Source organism: Lucilia sericata, unplaced genomic scaffold, assembly GCF_015586225.1.
Source record: "Lucilia sericata isolate MDLA Ls3-8-SP2 unplaced genomic scaffold, ASM1558622v1 Contig001048F_arrow, whole genome shotgun sequence".
NCBI lineage: Eukaryota > Metazoa > Arthropoda > Insecta > Diptera > Calliphoridae > Lucilia > Lucilia sericata.
This window is the reverse complement of record NW_023995027.1, coordinates 149,724-168,195: the sequence shown is the minus strand read 5'-3', so window position 1 is coordinate 168,195 and position 18,472 is coordinate 149,724. Positions and strand designations below refer to the sequence as shown.

Here is an 18,472-nt window from a genome sequence, read left to right as displayed (position 1 = left end):
AATATAACTTTAATTCAGCCGCTTACACATTTTCGCTTACGCAGATCTCTTCACTAACGATGCTTAGAAATTTTGTTGGAAAAAGACAAGATATGTATAGCTAAGTGATCATTGATCACTACATAACAATAAATCAATCTCTTTAGAAGAGCTATAGTTAATATTGTTGTTGTTTCATTCAGCATATTTTATTATTCAGCACAGAGAAATGAGTTACAGTTTTTAGTATAAATACATTTGCACGCATTTATTGTGACATTAGTTGTGTGAACATATCTAAACAGTTTAAACAATTTGAAAGAAGATCACTAGTAACAAAATGAAAGTATTCATTGTTTTGGCCATGCTCTTAGCTGCTGTCTGCGCTGTACCCCAATTTGGCTTTGGTAGCCCCTATGGTGGGTGGCGGCTTTGGACGTCCCGGTTTTGGTGGTGGCTACGGTGGCGGTTTTGGCCGTCCTGGATTTGGTGGCGGCTATGGTCGTCCAGGTTTCGGTGGTGGCTACGGTGGAGGTTTTGGCCGTCCCGGTTTCGGTGGTCCCGGATTCGGAGGTCCTGGTTTCGGTGGTGTCGGCGGTGGCTCCTCATCTGCCTCTGCTTCTTCCAGTGCTAGCTCTGCTGGCAATGGTTTTGGCGGTGCTGGTTCAGCTTCAGCTTCTGCATCCGCATCAGCTGCTGGTGGCGGTGGTTTCCGCGGTTAGAAACTTCTCAATAATTTTTTGTGTCACACAAGAGATTATTAAAAATTTTAAATTTTTGTAGCATTTTTAGTTCTTTTTTGTTATAGTTTCTTTTAAGTTATTTTATTTTTTATTTTAAGTTTTATAAAAAAAGATAAGTCTGAAAAATATAAAAAAAATAAGAAAAAATACTTCGTTGTGGACATTTATTTACAACATCATAAAACTTCTGCATATTTGCGTGTTTTAACAATATAACTTTTATTGTTATTACAAGTTCAAGAACTGCACTAAAACAGATAAAAAACAGAACTAGAACTGAACTAGAACTGAACTAGAACTGAACTAGAACTGAACTAGAACTGAACTAGAACTGAACTAGAACTGAACTAGAACTGAACTAGAACTGAACTAGAACTGAACTAGAACTGAACTAGAACTGAACTAGAACTGAACTAGAACTGAACTAGAACTGAACTAGAACTGAACTAGAATTGAACTAGAACTGAACTAGAACTGAACTAGAACTGAACTAGAACTGAACTAGAACTGAACTAGAACTGAACTAAAACTGAACTAGAACTGAACTAGAACTGAACTAGAACTGAACTAGAACTGAACTAGAACTGAACTAGAACTAGAACTGAACTAGAACTGAACTAGAACTGAACTAGAACTGAACTAGAACTGAACTAGAACTGAACTAGAACTGAACTAGAACTGAACTAGAACTGAACTAGAACTGAACTAGAACTGAACTAGAACTGAACTAGAACTGAACTAGAACTGAACTAGAACTGAACTAGAATTGAACTAGAATTGAACTAGAATTGAACTAGAACTGAACTAGAACTGAACTAGAACTGAACTAGAACTGAACTAGAACTGAACTAGAACTGAACTAGAACTGAACTAGAACTGAACTAGAACTGAACTAGAACTGAACTAGAACTGAACTGAATTGAACTAGAACTGAACTAGAACTGAACTAGAATTGAACTAGAACTGAATTAGAACTGAAGTAGAACTGAACTAGAACTGAACTAGAACTGAACTAGAACTGAACTAGAACTGAACTAGAACTGAACTAGAACTGAACTAGAACTGAACTAGAACTGAACTAGAACTGAACTAGAACTGAACTAGAACTGAACTAGAACTGAACTAGAACTGAATTAGAACTGAACTCGAACTGAACTAGAATCGATTAAAAGCATTCATAAAGTTTCTTAATTTCAATTATGATCTAACGTCCCTCGAATAAAAAACAATTGAAAACTTTATTTAATTTAAATAAAATACTTTATATCCGCTGCTTAGAACGCCCTCTATTGTTTTATTTTTTAAAATTTAAACTTTAAAGAAAAAAGCTGTTTATTTTTTTATTTAAAGCTTTTAATTAATTATATAAAAAGTATATTTTCTGTTTTGTTACGATTAGTATTTAATTTGCATATTGTTTTCGTATTTAGTTTAGTTTTTAATGTTAAACAAATAAAAGAGTGAAAGAGTTGTTTGACCAGAATAATATCTAATAAAACAACAGTGTTGTAAACATATCGAATCAAATGTCTTGATATAAATTTTAGAAATTTATGGGTCTCTGTGATGCCCTTTAAGGCAAATTTAAAAGCTTCGATATATATTTAAAAAAAATACAATTTTTAAAAATGTATTAGTAAAATTTTAATATTTATTTATTTGCAAAATTTATAGATATATTATGCAATGAAAGACTGGTTTAATTAGTGAATGAGCATTAAATTGTATTCATTTTAATCAAATTAAAATTGTCTAGGGGGAATACCTTTATGCTGGAATATATCAGTGTATTAAACATCAAGGATGATAAAGCAGTTCAGATTGAAAGTTTCTGTGGCTGCTTCAAAACGTTAAAGAAAACTGTCATCAGTTAATAGACTTTTCAAAAGTCATGGCATAAGTTTTGTGTTCCGTAAAATTTGCCCTCAATTTTCTTTATTTCAGCTGGCTACTCTGTTTCTATTTTAAACGTAGAAAACTAGTAAATTATAAGATTTATCCAAATTTTGAAAAAAGTTATAAATTACAATTTACGATCTAAACAAATTAACATTTTAAAGTTTATATATGTTTATGCAGAAATCAGAACTTTATGAACTTATATTCTGAATAGATATTTAAATATTCACAAAACATATTATTAATCTCTTCAGCGAAGACGAATACGAAAATGAAGAAACTTGAAGTACCAGTCAAAAATGAAGCTAATTAATAAAACGTTTTATAATTAAAAAAAAAATAAATAATAAATATCAAAAAATAATAAACAAAAATTAAACAGAATTAAATTAAAAGAAATAGCAATTAAAAACTATAAAATATGACATGTTTCATAGAAGCACAGCTGTGACGTTAGGCGACAGTTAGAAAAATTAAGAATACTCTGGATCTTTATAAAGTTTTAAGACGATAGTCTGCCTTATTGGATTTTAAAACGATCTTGCTTTGTCCGTCTGGTTGTTGAAACAAGGATAGGACTCATCGCGGTGGGAGAATGGCTTGTTTTAGTAGAAAAATGTCGGTCTAACATTTTTCCAAGCCCCCGTCATAGTCAGATATATGTTGAGTAAAGCAATTGTTATAAAATTTGAAACAAGTCAGTTTAAATGCCCAGAAATTATACTGTAGAGTTTAGCGAAAACCTAGCAGCTCATAGCCCCACTTCAGAAAAAGTCACCACAAGTCTTTTAAATTTTGTGGATATCGGTCCATAACAGAACTAAGCCTATTTGCAATAATCAAATCACAACTTAAATTCAGCATTATGTTGTTTTTTGTTATAATTCCGAAATATTTTAACAATTTGTTGAAAAAATTGTTCAACCTTCTATGGGGGCTAGAGTCAAATGAGGTCCGAGACTTATACAAGACTAAGTTATGCCGATTTTTGAAGAGATAGTAGAACATAATTATGAGCACAAGAGCATTTTTCGGGGGTGGCTAAGTGAAATAATGGACACACAGAAGGACAGACATTGCTTAATCGATTTAGAAAGTGATTCTGAGCCGAAAGTAGGTGGGTGTAGGAAACATATTTTTAGGTGCTGCAAATGCATAATACACTCACCACTGAACCTAGTAGTGTAGGGTATAAAAACGTGTTTTATACATATTTAGTTCGAGCGGAAACGATCAGTCTCTGGCGAACCTATAAGTATCCAAATAGTATGTCCATCAGTATCTTCTAAATCTAGATCTGTTCCGAAGGTCGTGACTAATGTTCTAATGTATGTTTAAACTTCTCAACACTTTATCTTGAGGTAGGTGAAATTTGTTTTTAAAAATGGACACACAGAAGGACAGAGAGACAGACATTGCTTAATCGATTCAGAAAGTGAATTATTGAGCCGAAGTAGGTGGTTGTAGGAAACATATTTTTGGGTGCTGCAAACATTAGCACAAACGCATAATACCCTCACCACTGAACCTAGTAGTGTAGGGTATAAAACGTGTTTTATACATATTTAGTTCGAGCGGAAACGATCAGTCTCTGGCGAACCTATAAGTATCCAAATAGTTATGTCCATCAGTATCTCTAAATCTAGATCTGTTCGGAAGGTCGTGACTAATGTTCTAATGTATGTTTAAACTTCTCAACCCTTTATCTTGAGGTAGGTGAAATTTGTTTTTAAAAATGGACACACAGAAGGACAGAGAGACAGACATTGCTTAAATCGATTCAGAAAGTGAATTTGAGCCGAAAGTAGGGTGGTTGTAGGAAACGATCAGTCTCTGGAGACCCTATAAAGTATCCAAATAGTTACTTGTAGATAGTGATGCCACAAGTATCTCTTGATCTAGATCTCTTCGGTAGGCTTGTGACTAATGTCACAGCATGTGAAATTTATTTTTAAAATCGGACCAACCATTTAGAAATTACATATTTATTTCCCTGATTCGTTGAAATTGCTTTAGTGTGAATAAAATACAGTGGAGATTACATAAAAATTACCTCAGAAGGGTACCAATATAGGGTTACTCAGAAACCAGCCTAATACTGTTGAGTCCAAAGTGATTTATTGTGAACAATTACAGCAATAGGTCCGATTTTTTTTTGTCACATTTCTAAAGAGTATTAAAATAAAAATTTTAGCACAAAAATAAGTCTTCCGATTTCGATGCGTATTTCATACTTCTTAGTCGTCAACGCTTTTAGCCCTTATTATAAACTGTTTGAAAGAATATTTTATTTGATATTTTTTGCTAAGTACAAAATCATTATTTAATTTAAAATTATGGGGAAGACAATAAAAACTCGTTTATGTTTGTTTACTTCAGGCTTGTGTAAATAAATAAACAAAAAAAAAAAAAAAAAATCAAATGCTAAATATACCGGCTTTTTTTCTTCGAAAATTTATAAAAAAAAGTACCCAAAAATAAAATAAAAATATGAATTTTAAATTTTCTAACAAACATTCGCACTAGTAGTACTAGAGATATATACTAACTAATAAATACAAACATAATGCTGCTAATACAGAAGCTCCAACACTAATACAAGCACTACTTAACCAAACTAACAGATAGACGACAAACACTTCTAAATCTGTGTGTGTTAGTGTTATGAGGGGGTTTCATGATTTTATCACATAGACCCATTTAGATGCTAATTACTGACGCCACTACTTTAATACGTATATATGTATGTATATAGTGGATGATGAGAGTTTGTATTTGTTTTTATCTGCCAACAGATGTCTTCTTCCCTTATGGAAGAGAAATTTCAAATTGGGTTTTCAAACTTGAATTTTGTAGTTCAACTATAAAAGATGTTTATGTTTCTAGGTTTAGCATCAGTTTAGTTTTGTCCATTCGAAACACCAAACAGTAGTCATAATGAAAGTATTTGTTGCTCTTGCCGTTTTAGCCGTGTGTTCCCAAGCCCAAGGTCAACGTCTTGGCTTCGGTGGTGCCAATGCCAATGCTGCTGCTAGTGCTAACGCAGCTGCTAAGGGTGGTGCCGGTGGTTTTGGCGGTCTAGGCGGTTTTTGGTGGTGCTAATGCTGGTGCCAATGCTAACGCTAATGCTGGAGCTGTTGGTGGCGGTTTGGGTGGTGGTTTCGGCCGTCCCGGTTTCGGAGGTCCCGGTTTGGGAGGCGGTTTAGGCGGTGGTTTCGGTGGTGCCAATGCCGGTGCTAATGCTAACGCTAATGCTGGAGCTGTTGGTGGCGGTTTGGGTGGTGGTTTGGGAGGTGGTTTCGGCCGCCCCGGTTTGGGTGGCGGCTTCGGCGGTGCTAATGCCGGTGCTAATGCTAATGCCAACGCTGGTGCTACTGGTGGTGCTTTCGGTGGTCGCCGTCCCGGTTTGGGAGGTTTGTTGGGCGGTGGATTAGGTGGCGGTCTCGGTGGTGCTAACGCTGGAGCCAATGCTAACCGCTAATGCTGGTGCTACCGGTGGTGGTTTCGGTGGTCTTGGCGGTGGTCTTGGTGGTGGTCTTGGTGGTGGTTTCGGTGGTGGTTCTTCCTCCGCTTCTTCCTCAGCTTCTGCTTCCTCTACCGCTGGTGGTCGTGGTGGTTTGGGTGGTTTCGGTGGTGCCAATGCTGGCGCTACTGCTAATGCCAATGCCAACACCCTTGTCCGCGGTTAAGCTCTAGTCCTAATTGTTGTCTAATGTTAAGACTAATTTATTACGAAAAAAAAAAATTTGAAAAAATACATAAAAAAAAACTAATAAAAATAAATTTTAAATGGAATTTTTTTTTTCTTAATTAAAGCTTGTTAGCTAGTTTTTAAGCTGGTTTTGGGAACTGCTAGTTTAAATACAACTGAAATACTAAGAATGGTTAGACTTGCTCGACTATATTATAATATACTCTAGCTATGATTTAAAGAAATTTTTCCATTACGTCCTTTAGTGGTTCGACCACGAACCACTATTCCAAAAGTGGCCAACTTCGATTTACAATTTCTTCCGGCTCTCCAACAATATCTTTTGAAAAACCGCCTAAACCGTTATACACGTGTATGTTGAATTAAAAGAAAAAAAGTAATCGTGTCTCTTAAAATAGAATGATGAGCTCAGAGGAGATGATCTATAACAATGAAATTTTTCCGAAATTGTCTCTGATAAAGTTCGTACAAAACATCCATTCGTAAACCGTCATTATTAATTGATTATTCAGCAATCTAATACTAATTTGCACTAGTTAATCTTATGTTCCCAGAAAAAATACTGTAGAGTATGTCAAACATCGATTCACATTTGAACCTAGCCCTCATATAAGATGTATTTCTGATAATGACTTAAATGTTCATAATTTACTGAAAACATTAGTATATCGATTCTACATAAACAAGATTATCTACAAATTTCTCTACCAAATTTCATGATGATCACACCAAGAGTGCTGCTTATAATCTGACCAATGGCCCCATCAAAGAAACAGCTTCGAAACCTACATTTTTCAAAAGATAAGAAAATTTTGCATAAATCTAGTAAATTAAAAAAATATTAGTAAAAAAATGCCGAAATGATTTGCTCCAAAATCATTAAAGTTCAAGGTTTAACAAAACCATTAAGACTTTTATGGGATCATTGAGATCTTTACCAGATCGTTAAGATATTTTATCAGATCATTGAGATCTTTTTATAAGATCAATCAGATACATATATTGTAAGATCATTCAGATCTTTTGTAATACCATTCACATCTTATATCAAGTTTATTTATCTGAAATTCTTAGATTGATATTATTTGGAAGGCAATTAATACTTCAACATATAAACCAGATGTAGTTTCTTTTCTTCAAAGCCTTTTAGAATTTGTTAAATTTACTTATATTTTATGACGTTTATATAATTTATACTAATGTCGTAAAAAGTACTACTATTAATCTATTACCCCAAAACGTCTGGATCCTTCAAACGTATTCGGTTAAAATTTATAAATTGCAAACAAAACCCAAAACAAATTAATATTTCCTCATGAATAATTTAATATAACTTGCTACTCATATAACCAAATTAAATAAGATTTTACAATTTAAATTATTTAACATATATAATAAACAAATTATAACATAAGGTTTTCCAATAAAAACCGGAATGATATATATAATAATGTTTGGATAATAAGTAGAGTCTATTGGAGAGTATATTGTCATATGAGTAGTCTATAGTTGTCTAATCTATTAACTAGTCTATTGTTCACTGAATTTTCTTTGGACTAGCGTTTGGCCTACTCTACAGACTAGTTCATTGACTTGACTTTCAACTAGTCTATTGAAAAGAGTTTGGAATTTTCTATGAATTAGTCTACTGACTAAACTATGGACTAATTTATTGACTAAACTATGGACATGTTTATTGTATATTCTTTTCACTAGTCTTCTGACTTCTGAAAGAATTAGTCTTTGTATTAGTCTATGGACTAGTATATATACTAGTCTATTTCTTAGTCTGTTAAGACTGATTTATTGACGAAAGTATCGACCAGTCTATTGGCTAATATTTGGACTAGTCTTTTTGCTACTTAGTCTACTAAATAGGCCTTAGGACATTGTATTGACTAGTCTATGGAATAATCTATTGATTTGCCAATGGGCTTTCTATTGAATTGTATTTGAAATATTCTTTGGACTAGTCTATTGAGCTATCTTTGTATTTATATATACAATAATTTATTGACCAATCTATTGAATAGTTTTGGACTAGTCTTTGGGCAACTCTATGGACTAGACAAGTCTATGGACTCTCTTTAGTCTATTAACTACTTTATTCACTAGTGTTTGGACTATTCCGGCGTATTATCTTTTAACTAGTCTATTCTTTGTATCACATATAGGGCAGTCAATTGACTGGTCTATACTTGTTTCTGAACTTTATAATTAAATAGTTCATTGGCTTATATTTGGACTAGTCTATTGTGTAATATATGGACCATTCCTTGGAATAGACTTTGGATTTCTATATTTATTAGTTTATTGTCTATTCTATTGACTGGTCTATTCATCGGACTAGTCTAAGAGTTTAAACTATTCTATTGATAGGGCTTTGTAATAGTCTATCGACTAGATAATGGACTTGGATATTGCTTAGACTATGTACTAGTTTATTGATTACTTAGTTCATGAACTAGTCTATTGAACAATCTATTGACTAGACTATGGATTAGACTATTGATTTCTATATTGAGTGGATGCAAATCGGAATTAAAGATACAAATTCGAACATTTTGAAGATCGGTGTGTAAATCCACCGCCATATACTTTCAATTAATCATAGATTCGTCTTATTGGAAAACCCTTTATCAAACGAATTTTAAAGATTTATTTATATTGTTCGATTTTACAGCTGCTGTTTATATCGTCAAAGAAAAAGGCCATTAAAGAAATTTTAAGACTTTCAAGATTCGTATTGAATATAATTTACACATATTAAAAACAAAAATCATTAATTAGAGTAAAACTTTTTTAAACTAGATTTATTTAATTTATTTTGTAAAATATATTAATTTACCCACTTAAAATGTTATGTTAATAAAATTATACAAGAAAAAAAAAAAAAGAAAAATCAAAAATACACAGATAGATTTATCTTTCAAAATTTATTTTTTTAATTAAACATTAAAGCATTGTCAATTAAATCCATGACTTATTAATGTCCATATCCATGACCACCGGCAGCACCTGCACTTGCACTTGCAGCAGCATTGGCAGCTGCATTTGCTACACCACCACCAATTGCTGAAGCAACTGCATTAGCTTTAGCATCAGCATTGGCGCCACCTGCAAGGTGACCAGCTCCTTGTAAGCCAGCACCACCAGCAAGATGTCCAGCTCCCTGTAAACTAGCGCCAGCACCACCAGCAAGATGTCCAGCTCCCTGTAAACCAGCGCCAGCACCACCAGCAAGATGTCCAGCTCCCTGTAAACCGGCACCAGCAAGATGACCAGCGCCCTGTAAAGCAGCACCACCAGCAAGATGTCCAGCTTCCTGTAAACCTGCTCCAGCACCACCAGCAAGATGACCAGCACCCTGTAAACCTGCGCCAGCACCACCAGCTAGATGACCAGCTCCTTGTAAACCAGCACCACCAGCTAGATGACCAGTTCCTTGTAAACCAGCGCCTGCACCACCACCAAGATGACCTGCACCAGCACCACCATGATGACCAGCGCCACCACCATGATGACCAGCTCCACCGCCTTTACCACCACCTAAACCGGCAGAGGCATGACCACCAGCATTAGCACTAGCTGAACCATGTCCACCAGCACCATAACCATGAGCATTAACGCTTACGATGGCCACGATCAATAAAACAAAAGCAAATAATTTCATGATGTAACAAACACTTTTCGGAAACTGTTGCTAATAATGGCACTTGTTCCGACTTATATACTTAAGTTCTATTTGAAAAAATTTGCCAAAAAATCTAATTATAATTAACCAGATTTATTAAAAACAAACAAAATATATCTACTATTACTTAAATAATTAAAAATACTTGTACTACAACAAATGATCATCATCATCATGTGCCTCTACAATATATATATATTTTTTATATTTGTTCAAAAATTTGAAATATTGATTGTTTGGTTTTCAATTATAAATGTTTTTGTGCAGATGCATTTTGTGTAATTAATTAATATTAAAGCAGACAACTTCAAATATTCATACAAACTGGTATTTATTATCGTAGTGAAATTTTTTTTAAATGGTGATCTTTAGAAAAAAAGTTTAATAATTTTTATTATAAGAAAATAATATACTATACTTTTAGGATGTTAAAAATAAAATTTTAATATAACGAGGGTGGTTTTTAAAGATTTTACAACATCATAGATTTGCTTAAATTTTACAATTCTAAGTTTTTGGTGCAATACTAATTTATATCTATCCATAATAGACGCACAAAAATATTTACATCGATTGACCATAAGAACTGGTCCAATGAATCAACTGTTGACTGTCATATTCACCCTTCTCTTCATTAGTACAATCTACTAATCTCTTAATTAATTTCTTCTAATCCAGTTCTAGTTTAGTTCAGTTCTAATTCACTTCAGTTCTAGATCAGTTCTAGTTCAGTTTCTAGTTCAGTTCTAGTTCAGTTCTAGTTCAGTTCTAGTTCAGTTCTAGTTCAGTTCTAGTTCAGTTCTAGTTCAGTTCTAGTTCAGTTCTAGTTCAGTTCTAGTTCAGTTCTAGTTCAGTTCTAGTTCAGTTCTAGTTCAGTTCTAGTTCAGTTCTAGTTCAATTCTAGTCAGTTCTATTTCAGTTCAAGTTCAGTTCTAGTTCAGTTCTAGTTCAGTTCTAGTTCAGTTCTAGTTCAGTCTAGTTCAGTTCTAGTTCAGTTCTAGTTCAGTTCTAGTTCAGTTCTAGTTCAGTTCTAGTTCAGTTCTAGTTCAGTTCTAGTTCAGTTCTAGTTCAGTTCTAGTTCAGTTCTAGTTCAGTTCTAGTTCAGTTCTAGTTCAGTTCTAGTTCAGTTCTAGTTCAGTTCTGGTTCAGTTCTAGTTCAGTTCTAGTTCAGTTCTAGTTCAGTTCTAGTTCAGTTCTAGTCAGTTCTAGTTCAGTTCTAGTTCAGTTCTAGTTCAGTTCTAGTTCAGTTCTAGTTCAGTTCTAGTTCAGTTCTAGTTCAGTTCTAGTTCAGTTCTAGTTCAGTTCTAGTTCAGTTAGTTCAGTTCTAGTTCAGTTCTAGTTCAGTTCTAGTTCAGTTCTAGTTCAGTTCTAGTTCAGTTCTAGTTCAGTTCTTGTTCAGTTCTAGTCCAGTTCTAGTTCAGTTCTAGTTCAGTTCTAGTTCAGTTCTAGTTCAGTTCTAGTTCAGTTCTAGTTCAGTTCTAGTTCAGTTCTAGTTCAGTTCTAGTTCAGTTCTAGTTCAGTTCTAGTTCAGTTCTAGTTCAGTTCTAGTTCAGTTCTAGTTCAGTTCTAGTTCAGTTCTAGTTCAGTTCTAGTTCAGTTCTAGTTCAGTTCTAGTTCAGTTCAGTTCAGTTCAGTTCAGTCTAGTTCAGTTCTAGTTCAGTTCTAGTTCAGTTCTAGTTCAGTTCTAGTTCAGTTCTAGTTCAGTTCTAGTTCAGTTCTAGTTCAGTTCTAGTTCAGTTCTAGTTCAGTTCTAGTTCTAGTTCTAGTTCAGTTCTAGTTCTAGTTCAGTTCTATAGTTCTAGTTCAGTTCTAGTTCTAGTTCAGTTCTAGTTCTAGTTCAGTTCTAGTTCAGTTCTAGTTCAGTTCTAGTTCTAGTTCAGTTCTAGTTCTAGTTCAGTTCTAGTTCTAGTTCTAGTTCTAGTTCAGTTCTAGTTCTAGTTCAGTTCTAGTTAAGTTCTAGTTCAGTTCTAGTCGTTTCTAGTTCAGTTCTAGTTCAGTTCTAGTTCAGTTCTAGTTCAGTTCTAGTTCAGTTCTAGTTCAGTTCTAGTTCAGTTCTAGTTCAGTTCTAGTTCAGTTCTAGTTCAGTTCTAGTTCAGTTCTAGTTCAGTTCTAGTTCAGTTCTAGTTCAGTTCTAGTTCAGGTCAGTTCTAGTTCAGTTCTAGTTCAGTTCTAGTTCGTTCTAGTTCAGTTCTAGTTCAGTTCTAGTTCAGTTCTAGTTCAGTTCTAGTTCAGTTCTAGTTCAGTTCTAGTTCAGTTCTAGTTCAGTTCTAGTTCAAGTTCTAGTTCAGTTCTAGTTCAGTTCTAGTTCAGTTCTAGTTCAGTTCTAGTCAGTTCTAGTTCAGTTCTAGTTCAGTTCTAGTTCGTTCTAGTTCAGTTCTAGTTCAGTTCTTAGTTCAGTTCTAGTTCAGTTCTAGTCAGTTCTAGTTCAGTTCTAGTTCAGTTCTAGTTCAGTTCTAGTTTCAGTTCTAGTTCAGTTCTAGTTCAGTTCTAGTTCAGTTCTAGTTCAGTTCTAGTCAGTTCTAGTTCAGTTCTAGTTCAGTTCTAGTTCAGTTTAGTTCAGTTCTAGTTTCTAGTTCAGTTCTAGTTCTAGTATAGTTCAGTTCTAGTGTCTAGTTCAGTTCTAGTTCAGTTCTAGTTCAGTCTAGTTCAGTTCGAGTTCTAGTTCTAGTTCAGTTCTATGTTCAGTTCTAGTTCAGTTCTAGTTCTAGTTCAGTTCTAGTTCTAGTTCAGTTCTAGTTCAGTTCTAGTTCAGTTCTTCTAGTTCAGTTTCTAGTTCAGTTCTAGTTCAGTTCTAGTTCAGTTCTAGTTCAGTTCTAGTTCAGTTCTAGTTCAGTTCTAGTTTCAGTTTCTAGTTCAGTTCTAGTTCAGTTCTAGTTCAGTTCTAGTTCAGTTCTAGTTCAGTTCTAGTTCAGTTCTAGTTCAGTTCTAGTTCAGTTCTAGTTCAGTTCTAGTTCAGTTCTAGTTCAGTTTCTAGTTCAGTTTCTAGTTCAGTTCTAGTCAGTTCTAGTCAGTTCTAGTTCAGTTCTAGTTCAGTTCTAGTTCAGTTCTAGTTCAGTTCTAGTTCAGTTCTAGTTCAGTTCTAGTTCAGTTCTAGTTCAGTTCTAGTTCAGTTCTAGTTCAGTTCTAGTTCAGTTCTAGTTCAGTTCTAGTCAGTTCTAGTTTCAGTTCTAGTTCAGTTCTAGTTCTAGTTCAGTTCTAGTTCAGTTCTAGTTCAGTTCTAGTTCAGTTCTAGTTCAGTTCTAGTTCAGTTCTAGTTCAGTTCTAGTTCAGTTCTAGTTCAGTTCTAGTTCAGTTCTAGTTCAGTTCTAGTTCAGTTCTAGTTCAGTTCTAGTTCAGTTCTAGTTCAGTTCTAGTTCAGTTCTAGTTCAGTTCTAGTTCAGTTCTAGTTCAGTTCTAGTTCAGTTCTAGTTCAGTTCTAGTTCAGTTCTAGTTCAGTTCTAGTTCAGTTCTAGTTCAGTTCTAGTTCAGTTCTAGTTCAGTTCTAGTTCAGTTCTAGTTCAGTTCTAGTTCAGTTCTAGTTCAGTTCTAGTTCAGTTCTAGTTCAGTTCTAGTTCAGTCTAGTTCAGTTCTAGTTCAGTTCTAGTTCAGTTCTAGTTCAGTTCTAGTTCAGTTCTAGTTCAGTTCTAGTTCAGTTCTAGTTCAGTTCTAGTTCAGTTCTAGTTCAGTTCTAGTTCAGTTCTAGTTCAGTTATAGTTCAGTTCTAGTTCAGTTCTAGTTCAGTTCTAGTTCAGTTCTAGTTCAGTTCTAGTTCAGTTCTAGTTCAGTTCTAGTTCAGTTCTAGTTCAGTTCTAGTTCAGTTCTAGTTCAGTTCTAGTTCAGTTCTAGTTCAGTTCTAGTTCAGTTCTAGTTCAGTTCTAGTTCAGTTCTAGTTCAGTTCTAGTTCAGTTCTAGTTCAGTTCTAGTTCAGTTCTAGTTCAGTTCTATTTCAGTTCTAGTTCAGTTAATTTTGAAATTAATTCATAGACTTAATAAAACAATTAAAAATTAATTAAATCATATTAAAAATTTGCACAAAAATAAATATTTAAATGTACGTATATAGAAATATAGTTAAATCGTCATAAAGATTACTTTTTGAAAAAAATAATTAAATAATAAATTTCATAATTAATATTCTTAAAAAATGCATTTAGAAATTAAATTTAATATTTGTTTATAATTGCATTTAAATATGCAATTCATGATTGTATAATATTTTGACCAGTTTTTTTTAATTAAACGATATTTTTTGTGAATCTGGTTAAGTTTGTTTCAAAAATAATTTTGCTATAAAAATAGCAAGATTTTCCTCAACCAACATCCAGTTGTTAAAGTTCTACTGTTCTCTAAAATGAAATTCTTTGCTCTTTTGTGTTTCCTACTTGTGGCTGTAATGGCTGTTAGTGGTCATCTTGCTGCTGGTATTGGTGCTGAGGCTGGAGCTTCAGGTGCTGGAACCGCTGCTGAAATTGGTGCAAGCGGTAGTGCTGATGTTGCTGGTGCCGCCTCAACAGCAGCTAACGTGGCAGCTGATGTAGTCAAAGCTGATGTTGCGTTGAAGGCTCATGCTTTTAATAAGTTAACCTCTTTGGCTGGTTAAAAAGTGTATTCGAATTAACTTAGCTGATTTTAAAGAAAACTGAAATTTGTCCGGATATATACTTATGGTGTGGAAATATTTTTAAAAACTTGAATAAAAATATATAAATTCATTTAATATGGTTATTGTTTTTTTATATATATTTAGTATTTCTTAATATTTAAACTTTCTTTTGTGAAAGAAAAAATATTGTAGACAATACAAACGATTCATATCTATGGGATCCATTTGAAAGTTGAAATTTTTGTAAATAAAAAATGTTTTCAAAGAAGTGACATCTGGTATATAAAACTTTTACTCGGACTTGATGATTCCAACTTTTGGTGAAAAACTTTTAAATTATTATTGTAGGATTTTTCTGAATGTTCCTATAAATTACTTCTGGACACACCTAATAATCGGCAATATTTTTTGGAAAGGCAATGATGAAAAAATTAAATTGGATAGAGAACTAACATTAAAAACATTCTGGAAACTGTCCCTTCTTTCTCGAATAATTAGTTACCTTCACTCTAACGAAACTAACTAACTAACTAACAACTAACTAACGAACTAACGAACTAACTAACTAAAACTAACTAACTAACTAAAACGACGAACGAACGAAACGAACGAACGAAACGAACGAAAAACGAACGAACGAAACGACGAACGAACGAACGAAACGAACGAACGAACGAAACGAAAACGAACGAACGAACGAACGAACGAACGAACGAACGAACGAACAACGAACGAACGAACAACGAACGAACGAAACGAACGAAACGAACGAACGAACGAACGAAACGAACGAACGAACAACGAACGAACGAACGAAACGAACGAACGAAAACGAACGAACGAACGAACGAACGAACGAAACGAACGAACGAAAAAACGAACGAAACGAACGAACGAAAACGAACGAAGAACGAACGAAAACGAACGAACGAAGAACGAAGAACGAACGAACGAACGAAACGAACGAACGAACTAACAACTAAACTAATAACTAACGAACTAACTAACTAACTAACTAACTAACTAACGAACTAACTAACTAACTAAACTAACTAACTAACTAACTAACTAAGTAACTAACTAACTAACTAACTAACTAAGTAATAACTAACTAACTAACTAACTAACTAACTAACTAACTAACTAACTAACTAACTAACTAACTAACTAACGAACTAAGTAACTAACTAACTAACTAACTAACTAACTAACTAACTAACTAACTAACTACGAACTAACTAACTAACTAACTAACTAACTAACTAACTAACTACCTAACTAACTAACTAACTAACTAACTTTTCATCAAAAAAGTTGTAATTAGTTTCTTATTTCCATATTTCATCATCAGCTCATTTCATTGGATTACCGTTTAGAAATGGCGCATCAAAATTATTTTACATATAAACAATAACAAAAATAAATATGAATTATAATATATTGATAAAGCAATCCCGTTTCAATTTCCAAATAACCAGTAAAATATTAATATCATATTATTATTGATATTTTAATCAAAATCTATAGATAAAACCAGTTTACACTTTCCTGATCAAAAGTACTGAAATGCTAGAGTATTACATTGAAGTTTTAAAATTAGCTTAACTTGTAATATAATCCATCCTGACCCCCAACAATATATAAAAAAGAAACATTTTTTTAATTTTAATGCCTTTTTATTTCTAATTCGAACTTCATTAATTATTTTCTTCTTAAAAACTTCATTAAACTTCTCAATGAGCGCCACTCACGGCCGAGGCATCAGCATTAGCAACAGCAGCAGAATCACCATGTCCCTGTGCAACTGCACTAGCACTGGCATTGGCTTCAGCATCACCACCATGTCCATCGGATGTTGCAGTGGCTGTAGCGGATGACTTGGCAACTGCAGGTCCAGCACTAACTAGAGCCACAACAGCTAACAATAGAATGCAAAAGAAAGCAAAGAACTTCATTGTTAATTAAGTATAGATTAAATCAATTGATTAACTTATGCCTTATACTGCTAAATTGCTTGCTTTTATATACCGGCAAATAATCGCAAAACGAAAACCCCCAACGCAAACAAACATCTAAAACAACAATTAAAAAAAAACGGGATTAATTTTGTACAAAATTAATATGTTAATTTTTGTCGAAAAAAAAAAAAAAAAAAAAAACTGTAAACAAAACATAAATTTGTTATTATTCTAATTAAATGATGTTTGAAAGTCTAATTGTGGCTATTAACCTGTTTTAATTGCAACATTGCAAAAGCTGTTCTGCAAATTACGAAATCTGGTCTTGATATTTTTGAAGTTTTCTATACAGATGCCATTTTTATAACTATTATCAGTTATGATAACGGTTATTTAAACAAAATATCAAACATACATATTTTTAAACAGTATAAAATAATTTTTAGTTTGATTATAGTTCTCCAGACATTTGAATATATCTTTTATATGTGGTAAAATATTATCACGTGACCAATTTGTTTTGATGTTAAGAAGCGCCATAACTAATTCTGTGGTCGGTCTATTCCAGAAATTTAGAGTCAGGCTATATTTTGTTCTATAGGTCAGACTATAGGGTATTGTATATCAGACAACAGTTTATTCTTTAGATCAGACTTTAACCTATTTTATACATCAGACTATACTCTCTTTTATAGATCAGACAATAGTCCGTATTTGAGATCAAATTATAGTCTATACTATAGATCAGACTATACTACATTCTATAGATCAGTTTATTGTATACATCAGACTATAGTATTCTCTATAGATCAGACAGCAATCCGTTCTATCGTATTCAGGCTATATTTTGTTCTATAGGTCAGACTATAGGGTATTGTATATATCATATTATAGTCTCCTCCATAGATCAGACAACAGTTTACTCTATAGATCAGACTTTAACCTATTTTATACATCAGACTATACACTCTTTTATAGATCAGACAATAGTTCGTATTATAGATCAAATTATAGTCTATACTATAGATCAGACTATAGTACATTCTATAGATCAGTTTATTGTATACATCAGACTATAGTATTCTCAATAGATCAGACAGCAATCCGTTCTATAGTATATGATATAGATCTGGCTATATTTTGTTCTATAGGTCAGACTATAGTGTATTGTATAGATCATATTATAGTCTCCTCTATAGATCAGACAACAGTTTATTCTATAGATCAGACTTTAACCTATTTTATACATCAGACTATACACTCTTTTAAAGATCAGACAATAGTCCGTATTATAGATCAAATTATAGTCTATACTATAGATCAGACTATAGTACATTCTATAGATCAGAATATAGTTTATTATACGGATCAGACTATAGCATATTCTATAGATCAGAATATAGCCTATTCTATAGACCAGGCAGTAGTCCGTACTAGTAGTCAGTACTATAGATTAGACTAGTGTACTGTACCGATCAATCCATAGTCTATAGACTCTTTTATAGATCAGACAGTAGTCCCTACTACATATCAGACTATAGATTACTTTATATATCAGATTATCGTCTATACTATAGCTCAGACTATATTGTTTTCTATAGATCAGACTATAGTGTATTTTATAGATCAGACTATTGTTTATTTTATAGACTAGACTATAAACTATTCTATAGATCAGACAATAGTATTAGACAGTAGACTATTCTATAGATGCGACTATATTCTATTCTATAGAACATTCTGTTGTTTATTCTATAGATCGGACTATAGTCTATTATATAGATTCGACTATAGTTTATTCTATTGATTGGACAAAGTTAGTTAATTTGAAAGGAGGATCTTTATGGTCAAATCTGATGAATACACCTACGCCTCCATCAGGCCTCTTGAGCGTTGTTGTACAAT

The 18,472-nt window shown here is 33.3% G+C and overlaps 3 protein-coding genes across 4 annotated transcripts; 2 read left to right on the top strand and 1 right to left on the bottom strand.

Moving 5' to 3' along the window:
• Window positions 1-395: 395 nt before the first annotated feature.
• On the top strand, window positions 396-701 carry LOC119609731 (DEAD-box ATP-dependent RNA helicase 9-like). The gene has a single exon (XM_037964624.1). It carries the CDS (start codon window positions 396-398, stop codon window positions 699-701), a length of 306 nt encoding a protein of 101 aa, XP_037820552.1.
• A 4,857-nt stretch (window positions 702-5,558) lies between these two features.
• On the top strand, window positions 5,559-6,310 carry LOC119609730 (glycine-rich protein 5-like). Its single transcript, XM_037964623.1, has 3 exons — window positions 5,559-5,706; window positions 5,756-5,985; window positions 6,056-6,310. Exons 1-3 carry the CDS (start codon window positions 5,559-5,561, stop codon window positions 6,308-6,310), a joined length of 633 nt encoding a protein of 210 aa, XP_037820551.1.
• A 2,932-nt stretch (window positions 6,311-9,242) lies between these two features.
• On the bottom strand, window positions 9,243-10,071 carry LOC119609733 (acanthoscurrin-2-like). Of its 2 annotated transcripts, XM_037964630.1 has the most exons (2): window positions 9,787-10,071; window positions 9,243-9,750 (listed from the first exon to the last, which is right to left on the bottom strand). In XM_037964630.1, exons 1-2 carry the CDS (start codon window positions 10,004-10,006, stop codon window positions 9,320-9,322), a joined length of 651 nt encoding a protein of 216 aa, XP_037820558.1. In that variant the 5' UTR covers window positions 10,007-10,071; the 3' UTR covers window positions 9,243-9,319. The 2 variants fall into 2 exon arrangements, with proteins under 2 accessions (XP_037820558.1, XP_037820557.1); XM_037964629.1 differs by having other exon boundaries at window positions 9,243-10,070.
• Window positions 10,072-18,472: the final 8,401 nt, after the last annotated feature.

Excerpts from the sequence above, each read along its gene's own strand:
- LOC119609731 (XM_037964624.1), top strand. The coding sequence starts at position 396 with ATGGTGGGTGGCGGCTTTGGACGTCCCGGTTTTGGTGGTGGCTACGGT.
- LOC119609730 (XM_037964623.1), top strand. The coding sequence starts at position 5,559 with ATGAAAGTATTTGTTGCTCTTGCCGTTTTAGCCGTGTGTTCCCAAGCC. Across the intron at positions 5,707-5,755 it reads TGGTTTTGGCGGTCTAGGCG|CTGTTGGTGGCGGTTTGGGT; the intron begins GTTTTTGGTGGT and ends CTAATGCTGGAG. Across the intron at positions 5,986-6,055 it reads GTGCTAATGCTAATGCCAAC|GTGGCGGTCTCGGTGGTGCT; the intron begins GCTGGTGCTACT and ends GCGGTGGATTAG.
- LOC119609733 (XM_037964629.1), bottom strand. The coding sequence starts at position 10,006 with ATGAAATTATTTGCTTTTGTTTTATTGATCGTGGCCATCGTAAGCGTT.